This window comes from Odontesthes bonariensis, chromosome 9 (assembly GCF_027942865.1).
Source record: "Odontesthes bonariensis isolate fOdoBon6 chromosome 9, fOdoBon6.hap1, whole genome shotgun sequence".
NCBI classification, from domain to species: Eukaryota; Metazoa; Chordata; class Actinopteri; order Atheriniformes; family Atherinopsidae; genus Odontesthes; species Odontesthes bonariensis.
In genome coordinates, this window is record NC_134514.1 from 30,463,828 (window position 1) to 30,480,211 (window position 16,384).

The window sequence follows — 16,384 nt, forward strand, 5'->3', positions numbered from 1 at the left end:
AGTTAGATTACAGAGAAAGCACTGTATTCCCATCCTTCTAGCATCCGCCAGCAGCTGCGTTTGCTGTCCACACTGACGGTAGGACCATCTAATAGTACATCACACTACAAACCACAGCTAAAGCTGTGCTGCAATGATCAACATACAGAATGTTTTAATGTGCCCACAATAGATTAAACTCACTGCTGCTTGCATTAATTTAACATCTAAACAAATGCACGAAGCACCAGCTAACGATACTGGAATATTTACAGTCTGTAAACGTCATCACTTTTGCTGTTGTATGCCAGTCACATGTGCCAACCCCCCCCCCCCAATTTTGAAATGTCAAGTGATGTCTGGATGTCAGACTTTTAACTGCTGTCCATCTACGGATGTTGAGCTGCTCCACCTGGAGGCACCATCTGGTGGATCAGAGCTCCTGCTGTTCAGTGTCCACTCACGCACTGTTTGAAGGACAAAGGAGAGGTATTCACACTTGTGTGGAAACATTCATACGCACCCTGCTGACTGGGGAACAGCTGAAAAGAAAAGTTTGTTTTCTGTGAACTTGACTTTTACAGATATTCAAAACAGCCCGTTTCGCTTCGATTGTATCATTTATCAACTGAGTCAACAAGGGGCAAAAGAAAACCTGAGATGGTTCTGTCAATAAATCTCCACATCGTGGCCACAAATGTGAAATCGCTCACCTGTTACTTTGGCATCGAGCCACAGTGATATGATGTGATGTGACACCACCCCACCACCACCATCCCCCATCTTAATACGGTAATAACAATTACTCTGATTCTCCCCATAACGGACACTTTTTGTAGCAGATAGGTTGACTCGTCACAACAGGGGCTCAGACAAAATGAATCATGGCTCAGTTCCATTAAGCTTCCCAGTAAGCCATGACACTGAAACAGCATGCACAAAAGCAGGAGCTATACTGAGAGGGACTCGGTCATTATTTATCCATCTGTGCTTTTGTCATTGTGATTATTCAAAATGTGTACTGTGAAAAAAAAAAAAAAAGCTTAATTTGCACAATAAAATCTTTGTTCCAACAGATGAAGAGGTTTAAAATAAATCATACACACAGGTCTCAGATTGGTTTGTACCCCTACACACACACACATGCAAAATAGTCCAAACAAGCCTCCACTGTTCCTGACTGAGCCATTTCCTGTACAATCTATTAAAAGTGCACAACATCAGCACAAACTGGGAACCCGTTTGAACGAATATGAAGCAATTGCGTGACAGTGAGTCTGAGAAATGTTCAAGGAACCAGACCGGTTCGGATCGAGACTGTCGGGGCACCTCAAGTTCTCCTCTGGCTATAAAATGCCGCCTTTGTGGCTGCATGACCACTGAAGGGTGAGTTCAGCCAAAAAGGAACAGAAGCTTGTCTGAAGCTTGCATCAAAACACAGTCCGATAAACTGACACCAAACAAGATTCTGTTCGAATCAAAAGATTTTGTTTTCATGGTTCACTCGTATGTTCACGGCATGTGATGGTGAACTTCTCCATGAACTCCTTTTCAGTTGTTTGTGATGTGATCTTTGAAACCAGCATTTGAGGGGGGTAGTATCCAGCATCTGAAAGGGTGTGAAAAAAACTGTACTGCAGCTATCCGTTTTCATCTACCTGCCATGTGCTGAAGGAAAAGTGTCTAAGGGCACCTTGGCGACATGTGGCAGAGTGGATTCATTAGTTGCAACATCAACATGCAAAACCCAGAGAGACAAGTTGAGTGAGCTGAATAAAGACAATGTGCAGTCATGTGTGCAATGAAACTACATAGCAGCTGGAAAAGCACTTGGCAGTACAATCACATCACTTCACTCCAACATCTCATTACTCTTTGCAAAGTTAGGTCCATGTTTTAACAAAGATTAGACAATAAGACTTTCAACTCATACTGGCAGTACAATCAAGTCTCCATTCAATATGCATCTTTAAAGTGGCTCAATTCGGCTCACATCAACTCACACTCGAGTCTCTGAAGCTTCTGCAGAATACATCTGTGCAGATGGGGGTATTCTGTGAGAACTAAAAGCACCCATCAATCAGTTTACCATCACACCTCCAACATATGGACAGTTTCCATGGTAACCAGATCCACACACCACCACAGTGGGATGTCACTGTACTGGGAGGGTACTGGTTTGTTTTTTATGGAGGAGAATGTTTACCATTTTCAAGATTCTCCTCCAGCACTGCAACCCTCAAGTTACCGTGTACACGTGTATCGTCGGCATTAAAACGGAAATCAGCACTCCATGTATAATGCTCTTATTGAAAGTGCAACACTGTTGCTTGCAGTAAACCAATCACAGACACTAGCATCACTCTTGGCAGTGCTCTCCTGAGGGAGGTGATGTGGTGAGGATTCTTCAAACTGAAAACCAGCCAATCGCTGCTGGCACAAGCTGGTCTCCATGGTAAAGGTTGCCTGGGGAGACAAATGGCCCTGTCAGACATCGTTGATGAGAACCCACAGGAGGTATACATTGGAGGTACACACTCCATCAACTGCTACAACTGACTAACAACACTGGTAAGTGGCCTCTGTTGAGGTTAAATGAGAAATCTATGGCAGCTGTTGTCAAATGTGAACACGAGCAGTTAACTGAGACACGATATGTGGCAGGCCTACAACACATCACACCTACACGCAATGTGCAGACATTTGACATGCCTGTTGTTGCCTGTAAACATCTGTCATTAGGGAATATTCCTGATGATTCAACAAAACAGAGTACACGACAACCCATGACCATTGCATCATAAATGATTGTACAAGGCTGGTGTAAAATGTGTCTCTGGAATGGTCAAATTACATGTGATTCTTCTTACACGGAAGACCCCGACTTGGAATAAGACCACTTAATTCATCAGTCACTACTTTCAGTTGAACAGTCAAACTCTTCTCACCTTTTCTTCTCTCCAATCCGTCATGTATCTGTCGATATGTGCGCCCTCCCATCTTTTTTTTTTGTTTGTTTTAGTTTTATGGCACACTAAAGTGGAGATGAAGTGTGGGAAAGTGTGGTTCAGTCAGACTGAGTGTCTGATACACCACTGGACTGGAGAGGCCTGCAGGCTGGCAGGCATTCAGACCTACCTAACACTTCATCGAGAACGGTGGAGGAAGGGGATATTAAACTCAGAGATGCTACCGCGTCGGTTTGTCTGCCCTCACTCAGGTGAGACAGCTATAAGATCAAAGTGGTGATCGTTCGCTCCAGCTTCTCTTACTTTCACACCTGCAGCCAAATTAAGTTGCGTGTGCACCGACAGACTTTTGCTCACTGTGAGATAACCCGACCCAGTCATGTCCTACTTAGAAATAAGGGGGAAGACAGGCCAGTCTTTTTAGTATATGTTCCAATTTACTGATCCTTTAACTCCACCTTTCTCCTGCCTTCCCTTCATGTTGAGAAATGTAGTCAGGTAACAGATTCAGGTATTCAGGTACAACCTCCCGCCCCGTCTTATTCAATTTAATAGCAGAAGACTATTGTGCCTGTCTGACCTAGTTTTATTATGAAGGGTGTAGGAGTCTACAAACAGAGCCCTCACGGTGTAGACACTATGTTCACTTTCAAGTCAAAGAGGGGAAAAAAGGAGGAGAAGGATATATTTAGGAATGGACAGAATGAGATCGGTGGTGATGGAAATAAAAGGGCAGGACAACTCAGGGCAGAAACCAAATTCTGAACTAGTTGGAAGCATAAAGCTCCTTCCATTGTCAATATCTGACTTTCTGTTATATTTCATCACCAGACTAGTGATTCCCACATCGCCATCCTCCCTGCTCAGGGAACAGAGGCTAAACTGACGAGGTACATAAGACATGACTAAACAATTTGTCTGTTTTTTTTTCTTCAGGGGCTATGATTCAATTTCTTGAGGGAAATCTGTTTTGTCATGTGAAGTAATGATATTTTACATTTTCTTCCACTTCCACCTCTGTGTTCCCAACTACCTTCCTGTTTTTCTTCCCTGATGTCCTCCTGATAAATTCAACTGGCACATTAACTGAGCACACAGAAAAAAAAAGGCAAAAAACCTTAGACCGTCGAAAACTAATTAAATTCTAACAGTAAATCTATGATCTTACTCATTACGCTACTCTCAGTCGCCTTTACTTGTTCACCCTGCCTCATGAGCTCTTTCAGATCGATGTCCGCATTAGAAAAATCGGAGGCGTGGCATGTAACACAACCACGTCGGTGTCAAGTGCAGCGTTTCATGCAGGGCTGGCTCTGCCCATCATGCAGTTATTGATTCGGCTCTGTGCCGGCCTATGCTCAAAGGCAGTACGACTACCTCTAAAAAGTATAGACATGTCTCGGAACTGGAAGCTGCCATAAAGAGCGCGATTAGAATTTGATTTGTCATTCTGTCAACAATTTGTGACAGATGCATCTTAATCAAGTAAAAGAGGAGATGTAATGGCAAGCTTTAGAGTTCTTTGGTTGAGCTTCAGTCTGACTGCAGCTTGCAGGGATGATGGGAACTTCTACCTCGGCTTCAAGAACTCTAGGTTAAACGGTAGGTGAAGCCTTGGCTTCTCTAAGACTGAATAGGTTTATAGATCTCTCATTGCCCATCTCCAGATTGGAGCACAAACTTGATAGCCCCTCATTAATTCTTGGCTGATTACTGTGAGCTGTGGCCTTTGAGGCTACAGATATTTGGTCAGAACAGCTAAAGCGCCTCCTCAAATTAGATTTTTGGCCAAAATATTGCATTTCTGAAAGTTCACAGGTAGCCAGGACCGTCTTTCCACGTCAAAATGGAGAAGCTGACCATTGCAGTGCCATAGATGCCAAAATGCTACATGTTGCAAAGTGCATGTTAACAGCTGATCAAAGCTCTGTTAAGTTGGTCTTGTATTTTTGCCACTATGGTCACAACAAAGGTTACAGCAGCCAACGCACCCCAGCAGTGTCAGGGACACTCAATGTCAAGTGTTTACACGACTAATATTTTTAATTTCTAATATTCATTTACGACATGAATCTGTGCTGTGAATATCACTGACAGCTTTGAGTGAGGCAGGAGAAAGCTGTCCCATTTGTTAAGAGTAAGCCCCTGGCCAACAGGCTAGTAAGCGGCTTCCTGATCAACAATTAACCACCCACCAATCCACAATAAAGTCAGCTAACCCGTTTCCACAGCAACCTGCCACCACAATTGCGTGCTTAAACTCTGAAAGAAAAGACTGTAAAAAGAGCAAGAGGGAGGAGATAAGACACAATGGGAGTTTGAGTCAAACAGAGTTCATGTACAAAAGGGGAGGGAAAGCACATCGGTGTGTATGAAACGCTGCCTCTTCTCTGGTGTTCCTTGTTCAGGTGTTAATCACTTTGGCCCAGCTTGTTGTCTTTATGATGGCCAGGAAAACTGTGGCGCTGTAAGGCCTGTTGTGGCCGAGAGAAAAGTAGGGCTTTTCCTGGCATGATCCAGTTACTCAGAGCAAAGCAAGTGAGATATGTGAAAGCAAAAATCCAGACTCGGATTTACTGGCTTTTAAGCATCTCTGGGACTGAGGGGCAAAGGATTCAAGAGTTGAGTGAAACGCAGTAAAGATGGGAAAACATCATTAATGTGAAGTGTAAAGAGACTACACAGAGAAAAGTGTGAGGATACATATCTGTTCTCACTTCCCAGGGAGTAAAAGCAAATAAGGGAGGCTTAGCAGGAGGGACGTGGTGGGGGTGAGGAATGAGTAAAGTGAACAGAAGTGAATCTACAGACACAGGAGCTCTCTTCAGTCTTTTATACCACGCAGAGATGTGCCTTAAGTTAAAGATCTGACATTATTCCAGAAGACAATATTACAATAATATACATCAGTCAATCACTTGTTAAGTCTAAAACCAGATTCATCAATCTTAGCAAGCATTTCGCACATGAACTAGTTCATAGCGATGCAGTAAAGGAATATAATTGCTTTTGTCATTGACATAACAGCGCACAGCACACACATTTTAACACGCTGGGCCACCGTAACCTTAACCTGGGCCAGATTTACACACAGAAACTGCACCCATAACACAATAGGTTGAATGGGCACTTCAGCCAAATTACATTTGTGAGGACGGCTGTGACAACTTTTTGTTGTGGATCATCTTCATTTCACCAATGATCCGATTTTGGGGGAACTGAATAGATGCTGAGTCTGTGCTAACCAGTGTTGGTCAAGTTACTTTTAAAAAGTAATTAGTTACAGTTACTAGTTACTGCTCCCAAAAAGTAATTGAGTTAGTAACTCAGTTACCACATTGTAAAAGTAATTAGTTACTCAGCAAAGTAACTGTGGCGTTATTTTTTATGTTATATAACGCTGTTACGTTCTATAACATCTTTAACATCAAATATGTTTATATTAACTGATTGAAGAATAAAAACCCTATATACAGTAATTTAGAACATTCGGTATTTATTTGAACTCAATAGATTGCAGCCTGCCATATGATGTATAGAAATAAACACAGAAATATTGAATATAAAATGGTGGTCACCTGTTTCTGACCCGAAAAATGGAGTGTTGTTGTAGTGGCTGCGTCTCCTTCGCTGGGGCTCACGCTAGCTGCATTTGGGCTTGGGGTTGGGTTAGCAGCTGCAGTAGCAACAAGTGCTTCATATTCACATGGGTTGATGTGAGGTGCTTCATTAGATTTGAGTTACTTGAGGCAGACGTGGATAAAGTTTTTTTCCCTGGGCATAGCGTGCATGTTACATACACATTCTTGCCTTTTATCTCCACGAGTGAGAAGTAGTGCCGGTACTTCCAGTTAGAGAACGCTACCTTTGAACTTCCCTGGCTCGTCGCCGCTGTCTTCTGTGTGTGTTTAGTAGTAGTCGTCAGTGCGTGCAGTGAGACGGCGTGAGCACAGCCAATCATCATCGCATTTGCAACGGTGTCATCATCCCCACCCCTGCTCTCTCTAGGCAGCATGCAGCTGATGTGTAGCCGAAAGCCTACAACCAAATTGTAGTAACGCACCACTTTATATTCTCAGTAACGATAATGGCGTTGTAACGATGGGAAAAGTAATTAATTAGATTACTCCGTTACTGGAAAAATAACGCTGTTATACTTAAACGCCGTTATTCCCAACACTGGTGCTAACAGATACAGACGATTCCTTCTCATCACTCTCTTGTTGTGGTTCTTGAAAGTTGAAATGAATTGCAGATATTCTCAACACTTTACTACATTCTTAAGAGCTTTGTAACCCAGAACCAATTTTTTCAATCTGCTCCAGGACTCATTGTTCAGTTAATCATACCCAACATCCTCTCGGCACTACTGGGGCAGAAAAACACACAGTGTGTTCTATCCGTCGCTGCTGTGTTGCGCATTGATCATATACACACAGATGTTTTACGAGTGACAATTTGGACATAGATTCACGACTACATTTCACCAATTGATCTTAATTTGTTTCTCCTGTGTCCTCTTGCAGATGACGACATTTTTACAAGTACCGCGATAACCTGAACACAGGCATGCAAACTGGTCAGGGGTGAAAAAGGTGAGAAGGGTACACGGACACACGGCACGCGCGGAAAAGCGGAAACATGAGACGCATTAAGTTGTAAATTATACAAAATATATATTATAAAATATACAGTATGTCCCATTTGCATTAAGTAGAGAACAGCTGTGCAGCATAAAAGATGAATTTATAGGTACAGTAGGCCTATCAATTGCATTTACTGTACTATTATGTGTTTGATATATAACATCACAGGTCTTCAAAAGCATTTAACTGTAGTATCATACATTTAATTACATTAAATTTAACGAAAAATTTAGTCCCATGGTCCTTAAAGGGATACTACAAGTATGTAGGATTAAACGTTTAATTAATTACTGCCCCAAGACAGCCTATGCTTAGTAATAGCCTGAACGATGACTCTCCCGACCACTTTCACGGTCCGCTGTCATTAAACCACGAAAGTGAACGTTTGGCATGCCGAGCCAAACGAGCTCCACGGGAAAAACTTATATCAGCAATTCACTTGACGTACCGCCAGAGACAAATTTGTATCGACAGCTGGCACTCTAACAGAAAAACATTCTCGCGGCAAGCTTAGTTAAACGGCATTTTTTCATGACAGTGTAAGTTTTGAGACATGCATGCCACGAGCACTACGTAATCCTACATTGTGCCCCCTTTTAACTTCGATTGATGGTGCATCATACTGGATGAACACGAGTGCACCTGTAGGCTGTCATCATCAACGGGGGTATCAACGGGGGTGTGGGCGAACAGCGAGGGGATGGGGGTCGCACTCTCAAATACGACCTGTGGCAGAGCTCTCCGGACTCTGCATTGATAAACTCACGACGAATGAAACGACCTCCTCAAATGGGCAAAATGTTCCCTTTCCGTGATTATCGGAGGGTATTATGAAGGGGCATACCTCGTTAAAAAGCCAAGTCCGGCGACAATTAAGGTCTCCATTGACGTTGGCTAAAAGTATTAGCAAAGCCCTGAACTTGTGTGGAAGGCGCTAGTTAGCCACTCTACAGTTACCTCGAGTAGCACTAACACAAACAGCGTTCTGTGAGGCGGTGAAATATCGAGGAATTGTTGACTATTTCAAGTCTGTTATCAAGACATTTAGCTGACACTTGTATCAAAGACACTATTAAAAGCACATTAATTGATCTAACGACACAATTCGTTATGAAGACTATTTCAGGACATCAGTCAAATTGTAGCAGGGGGGTGGTCCGGGAGGGGGGGGGGGGGGGGTGTGTGAATAGGGGTTCGCCCTCCTCACTTCTGATTGGTGATAGTGGTTCTCTCACACGCCACTCTTGTCAGTCATTTGTTGTCACATAGGTCTAGTGTAGTTTTGAGGTTCACAGTTCCACTCGCTAGTTGACATGCTCACCCCCCCCCCCCCCCCCCCCCCATTTTTTTTTCTCCTCGGATCTACGCGATTCAGAAGAATGACCCATTTTGATTTCAAAACGGCGAATTTCGCCGAAAGGTGGCAAGTTTGCATGCCTGTGAACAGGAAGTTGACAGGCTGCTTATGAGCAATGTGTATCATCCAAATTGGAAATAAGCCAATGGGATTTCTGGCATTGTGTGAAATCCTTCATTTTACCATCAGAGTGGTGGCTAATACAGGGAAATGTGGATGCGATTACAATGACCTCCAGACCGAGGACTTCACAGCATTACCGGACATGGCAGAATGAAGAGAACAACCGTGACACTGCATACTATGCCCCCCAAAAAAATTCAGGTGATGTGGAGACAGGAAGAAAAAAAATGATGAAACAACTTGTATGTGTGGATTGTGGATTGAGCGCTTTGGTCAGACAGTTTGTTTCATTCAGACAAATATGATCATTGATAAGTTTATCATGGTTCACTCCGAACATCTGGATATCACACCACCCCTGTTCTAAGTCGGGTGCAAATAAACTGCTTAAATCCATAATCTGAGGCTCCCCCATGATGCCAGACACTGATCTAAGAGGCACATTGGGAAATCCTCCAGGACTCCTAAACCGTCTCCCAGCACATACACCTATACACGGCTCATTGCCATGAACATGGTGTCCATGCCCCACTGTCAGGAATGCTCCCAGACTGATCTGGTTCTTTATGCAACATGCAGTCCAGAGCTGAAGGACAAACTATGGGCAAGCAGACAACTATATTGAGTTGGGACAAAAAAGCAAGCAAACACCTGCAAACCTTTGAGGAGAAAAGGATGTTCATCTTTCATCAGAATTGGATGCAATTGTTTTGTTTTGCTCCCTGAGTGTATAAAAAGTTTGAGGATGAGTGCCTAAAAACTTCAGTGCTGCAAAACAAATGAGGGAAAGGAGAAGAAATAGGATACAAGGTGGTTTCCTATCAAATGAGTAGCAGTTCCTCTCTCATTGTGTTTTTTTTTTATACATCCGTGCATACAAAAGGACAAACAGCAATTTATCCTCCATGCTCTGAAGAAAGCATGACTATTCTACCAGGGAAGCTCTCGGTTTTTCTGGAGAGCCAGTTCGAGGTTCGGGTAGAGTATACAGAAGTTATCTGCACCATCACTAGTTAAGAATGTAGCCGTTAGAATTGTACAAAGAATACATTTTTCACACGAATCACATGGTAAAGATGCTGTTTCAAAGCTTTCTGTGGAGAGATGTGAGTTTCGCATTGGTTGCCAAAATGACTTATCTGATAGTCTTCTCTGTTTTCCTCTTTAAATCAATTCCAGGTTTAATACAACAAGTCGTACGGCTGATGGCACATAATTGATGACGCATCTGCCACTAATTCTTCTTGCTCTCACCTTTGATTCTGTCTTGACTCAAGATTGTTTTACCATAAATAATTAACTAGCAGGTCCAAATATAAATCTAGCTTTCATTAAAGGAACAAACATCTCTGAAAAATAACTTGCATTCCTGCAAAGATGTGAAAGCAAACAGAAAGCCTGCAGCAGGAGCTCATTTTCATATTTAACAAAGCAGCGAGTTATCACAAAACTCGTAAACATACTAAAAACAAAAAACTGTTGACACGTGCTAATAAGTGAAGTACTAATGTTCAAAAAGGAATGATGCTAAAAGGTTTCTCTTATGGGACATGAAACAGAGGCAGACAAGAAAGGCTGAGCATGACTACTACCTTTACCACATAATCATACTTTGAACTGTTCCATCATATAGATACTAATATTTGGTGCTTATTAAATATCTTATTATCATTTTGTGTGTGTGTGTGTGTGTGTGTGTGTGTGTCTCAGTGTTGCACTTACGATCCAGTCCATTTACGTAACGAATTGACACTTCGCAGTGCCCCCACACAGCACTGACGATGGGATACAGCCTCTTGCCCTTCAGCCCCCTAAAAGCCACTCCCAGATACTGTCCATCCACCATAAAGCTCAACGTCCCGTCGTCCATGTCTAGTATTACTGTAAGACAGTCAGGGAGCACAAATGACTCATCTGGCTCCAGGAAACGGGGATAAGTGGGTGCTGATGTGGAGACGGGTCTGTTCTTTCCATCGTGGCATAGTCTGTTTCGGCCCAGGTCCCAGCCCCAGGACTCAGAGTCCGAGCCAACCAGGGCTGTGTAGCCCACCGAGTGTAAAGATGCTTCTGCAGTCGCTACCCCTACAACAGCATGGGTACCTCTTTGTCTGGCCGGCCAGTGGATCCTCCATACGTGGAGGCCCCTGGTGTAGCCTACCCTTCCTCGAATACAGTCTGTGCTCTGTGCTACGGGATGCCGGTGAAATGTAAGCTTGTCGTCCTCCTTGACAAAGACATTGAGCGATCGATCATCGGGGTTCCAGGCGTGGCGAAGTTGCATCTCAGGGCTGGCTGATGGCATGTCCAGCAGCAGGTCTAGTCTTGGGGGCCGACAGAAATCAGGGCCCCGTAGTTCCCGGCGCACTGGCCGGTATGAGGGCTCTCCACGTACATCCACCGACTTGATGCTGCCTGAAATCTTCTGGCCCATGACTTAGTCGGTCCAAGGGAACAAGGGGCAGAGGGGGAGGGAAGAGGATGGACCAAAGGTGGCAATGTGGGGCCAGTAGGTCCTGATGTTACCTCATGGGCGCAATGGCAACGCTGTGTGTTCCTTGTGAAAAGATGCTGGTGAACACACGCTGTCTTCAGCCAGGGGAACCACAATCCTGAAACACACACACACACACACACAAAAAAGGCATTATACATCTAACCTGTAGTACTGCTTTATCAGTTATTTCTTCTTACTCTCTTCTTTTCCCATCCGACGTGACTTTGCTTTTATCTTGTGCACTTTCTATACCGTCATGTACAGTTCTCAGAGAAGTCGCAATCAGCCAAAGTTGTAACTTACTTAAAAAAAGTTACAAATGAAATGCATGTCAAATATGGAGGTGAAAAGCAAAGAAAGATAAAGGGAAAAAAATGTAACAGACCATAATATGAAGAATGTGCAACAGCTCTGACAACAACAGCATACAAGTGAGTATTCACAGACAACCCACTCACAGGCAGAACGCGGTCTCATGACTGGAGCTCAGGAAGAGTGACGAGCTCCACGTTTTTAGATTAATTTTCAACCCCAAAGATGACACATGATGGAGCCATTTCAGGACAAATAAAGGAGCCCATTCATCATCCAGCATAATGCATTCACAGCCCAAGATTTTGCTCGCTTTCTATTGGCCACCCAGCTGGCATTTATACAGCTTTAACACACAAGCTGAAAAAAAAAAAAAAAATCCTTGTATAAAGTGTCAATATCATGCTCTGGTTAGTCAATTATAATAATGACCAACAAGAAACAGCACTTTATTGCAAAGTGAAAAGCTTCACACCAGTTCGACAGAACTGAAGGAAACACTCAAGCAATCAGTGATCAGCAGCATCTGCAAAGAAGAAGAAAAAGCAAATATGGCCGCCTGAAAAACTGGTGCAGTTTTTATCTTTGACACGCTGTTCAACTGCAAGGTGAACAAATAGTAGGCCAGCTAGATCAATACACAGTCGTCAGCCACAGCGAGGCCGCCGAATCAGTGTGGCACATGAAAAAAAGGGATGACAGAGGGGGCAAAAAATGATAGGACAATGTGACAGATGGGTGATGGTAAAATGAAACGGCGAGAATGAGGAGATAGAATGTGGCATCTGAAGAGCCAGACTACTTTTCAGATCAAGAACTGAATTTAGAGGGATTATCCAGCAGCACTGGAGTGTAAATGAAAAAGTCCTATTTGTTATCTTAGTAACCGTTACCGGATCACATAAATGGGTAGCCGGTTTGCTGATGGGAGCTTTTAAGATAGAGGTTTACAGTACTGTAAAACAAATGACGAGGATAAATAAAAATAAGGGTCTAGAGATAACTAAACTAACGGGAAAGTAAAACAAACAACCAAGCAAAAAAAAAAGTCTAACCTACTATAAACATCAAGCACGATGAGGACAGAAAAACATAGAAGCAAAGCTCTCAAATAGCAGAAATCTCTTATTAAGTTATTTTAAACAACTAATCTCAGACCCTGACAATGTTCGACTCCTGTGCAATGCATTCACTACGAGTCAGTCAGTGTTGCCTTTCCCCACGTTGGCTCAAAGAAACACAGCAATCAAGAACCCCCCCCCCCCCAATTAATTTCATTGATAGTATGCTGTATTACACTGCGTTGTCTGTCACTGAACAAACTGTGTGTAAAAACAAGTCCGTGAGAACACCAGCTAAAAAGAAAAAAAGAAAAAGCTGAATATTCTTGCAAGCTGGCATAATGTTACTGCTAAACATTACCCAACTCATTTAGCACGATCAGCGTTTCATGCAACCCCCACCACACACACACTTTTTAAATCAGTCTGTGTCAGACTGCAAACAAATAAGCACTGAAAACGTCTCACTCGCACGATTTAAGATGCTATGACAGTGGGATATTGTAGAGTTGGAGCTCTCTGAAGATAGCAGGTCTTTTGGGTTTAAATCAGAGAGGAAAAGAGGTTCCATCTGGGAAAGCTGGTTCAGATCAGAGGGGGGAAGAAAAAAAAAAAAAGAGAGAATGAGAAACTTATTCCCAGCTAATTCTGACAACTGACACATATGAATAAGGAAATTGAAAGCTTTTGGAAAACAGATTTAAAAAATTTTTTAGTCAGCATCCCCCCGTCCCAATCAAACCTTCCACTCCGCTTCAACCTGCAACATGGTGAGACAAAAGCGAGGATGGAAACTTTCTTTTTACACTGTCCAAGAACAAAGTGCTCAGGCATTCCTGTATGCAACATAAGCATTTCATATCCCTGCCCCTGACTACAGCTAGCTGATAACTGCCTGTAGAATGTCGACGTTCCGGACCAGAAAACCCGTGTCCAAGTTCAGAAAACAGGAAAGTGATTAACAGACATGCAATCTGAAAAACTTGTTAAAAGCACCCGCCAAAAAACACAGTTTCGTGAAGAAATTTCAAAACTTTAACAACTAATCTCGAGAGTATCATTGACAAGCAGACACCCTGATAATGCGATTACACAGTCAAAAAGGCTTCTGGAGACTGTCTGCATTGGATTAATCCCACAGCAGCACTGCCAGAGACTGAAAGGAGGACAAACAAGGGGTCGAGAGACAGAAGTGGCCTTTAGGGAGAGAAGAGACTTACCATGAAAGCACTTCTATGAAAAGTCAGGCAGTTCTCACACAGCAATGTCAATGTAATCACAGCAGCCAAGCAGAATATAGTGGGAATATTTGCTCCATGGTCTGTCGTCCAAAATGAGGTCAGAACAGTCACCAGCCAGACGAGTGTGGGACAGGGCAGAGACAGACGAGATGAGTGTGTTTGTGCATGTCGGTAAGTCGGTGAGTTCCTGCTTGTGACGTGAGGATGGGGAAAAACACATTGGCTGCAGTTCCCAGCTAAGACAGGAAAACAGCTGCTGGAGGGAGGGAAACACAGGGAGCGAGAGGGAGGAGGAGGGCTTGTTGTGAAGCACGCTCAAAGTCTTACCCAAGCAGTGCAAAACCACCCACTCTCACAGACTGTGCTCTTCTACAAGAGAAGACGTGTGGGCACACACACACACACACACACAAAACACACAAGTTTAGTATTTGAAGATTCATTTCCACATGCTAAACTGGACCATTCACACTGGGCCAGTCAAGAAGAGGTCTTGCAGTATTTGGCAGCCCTTAAGAATGTGTTATGTTGAAAGCACTGACTGTACCTCAAAGTATAAAATCCAGCATGGGAATCTGATGACTACCTTGGTTCTGTATCAAACATGACATTTGCAAATAGAACCGGGAACAGTCCGATCCATTATCAGCATCAGGTTCCAATACAAACGTAACTCACTGCCAAGAAGTGGGACTGATGTGATCAACCCACATAAGAGTGCAGATTCAATAGTTTGACATTTTGACAAATTAGAAATATGTTAAAATGGAACCTCAACGTGTCTTTGATTTGGATATATTTTAGAGTCAAAACGCAGACAAGACAGCAACTTGTCATGTGTAAGGCAAACTTTCCACAGGGTGGAAGCTGTGCTGCAGCAGCTTAGCAACAACCAAAGAACCAACCAACTGCATGCAGCAGACAAACTGAGGGGCAGTGAATTTCAAGCAAAGGCCAAAGGGATTACAGAGAAGCTACTCAATGTCATCACATACGCTGATCACCGTCTGCTGTGGAAAATGTTATATTTGGCAGACAGTTGGAACATTTCAAGCCAATTACCATCCAAGTACTGCATATCAGTGATTTCAGTACACAAACTACATGACATGAGCCTATTTCACAAATGCATTTTCAAGCAGGGAAACTCCGGCACCTTTTTTGCACATTGTGTTGTATGTGAACGCACAGAGGGGTCTGAGTGTAAATGGATCTGTCATTGATACGCCTCGGAGTCGGAATGGGAGGTAGGGTTGTGCCGATGGACGATATCATCGTCCATCGTCATTTATGACCCACCATCACGATGGATGGTAACCATCGTGATGCCACGCCCACTTTTATTTTTTTCAAACCGAAACACAATGGCTGTGGCATTTACCTTTTTTTTTTTTTTTTTTTTTTTTTTTTTACTGCAAAAGCTTTAAAATAATTCGTCATGCACTTCACTATAGGCCTATGATATCACAGCAGAACACCAAAAGGAAAGAATAATAAAAATATAAGCGCAAGAAAAATAATCAAACAAACATAAAGCATGACTTTCTTGTACCGAAACGCGCTAAATTGTAATAACTTAAAAGGTTAAGAGGGCCGACACGGGTGCAGCCTATTCCAACATATTTACATGTCAATGTTTCTGGCCAAAAAAAAAAAACAACATATTGACGTTGTCTGGCTTTAATAAGCTGCGGACTGGCGTGACCACACTGCCCGCGGTGCTGAAAACTCTTTCCGAAGGCGTGCTGGTAGCGCATATAGCAGAGATACTTTCTAGCGATTTTTGCCATCAAAGGAAACCTGCTCTGGTTACTTTCTCTGGTTACTTCCCATAGTTTGGGAAAGTTTCTGAATGCCTAAATGCACTGAGTTGCGGCCATGCGATCAGCTGTTTGTGTTAACGAGCGGAGCAACTGAACAGCCGGATCTGGCACGGGCCATTCAAACGCAATGGAAGGATGTTTTTTCCCCCTTACAGCTAAAGCCTGGGAAGTCTGTGTAGAATCCTCACCATGTAGCTTATGTACTACCGTTTTATTATTTGATCATAACTGTATTATTATTATTATTAGATCATGAGTCGTAGCCACCCCCCCCCCCCGCCGACGACGATGTCATCGTCCATCACGATGTTTCACTGTAAACATCGTCTTTTGCCAATTAACAAGACATCGCCCAACCCTAATGGGAGGGGATAACGGA

At 43.2% G+C, this 16,384-nt stretch overlaps 1 protein-coding gene across 3 annotated transcripts in view; it reads right to left on the minus strand.

Moving 5' to 3' along the window:
- Positions 1-16,384, minus strand: part of LOC142388586 (SPRY domain-containing SOCS box protein 4-like) — a 46,372-nt gene that overhangs the window by 1,952 nt on the left and 28,036 nt on the right. The window contains exons 1-2 of one of the 3 annotated variants that reach the window (XM_075474007.1): positions 14,162-14,360; positions 10,797-11,683 (exon numbers count right to left, since the gene is read on the minus strand). In XM_075474007.1, coding sequence (XP_075330122.1) covers positions 10,797-11,505 — 709 coding nt within the window. In that variant the 5' untranslated portion in view covers positions 11,506-11,683; positions 14,162-14,360. Of the gene's footprint in view, positions 1-296; positions 2,446-10,796; positions 11,684-14,161; positions 14,361-16,384 lie in introns of those variants that run through there. The other 2 variants (XM_075474008.1, XM_075474006.1) reach the window with 2 other exon arrangements.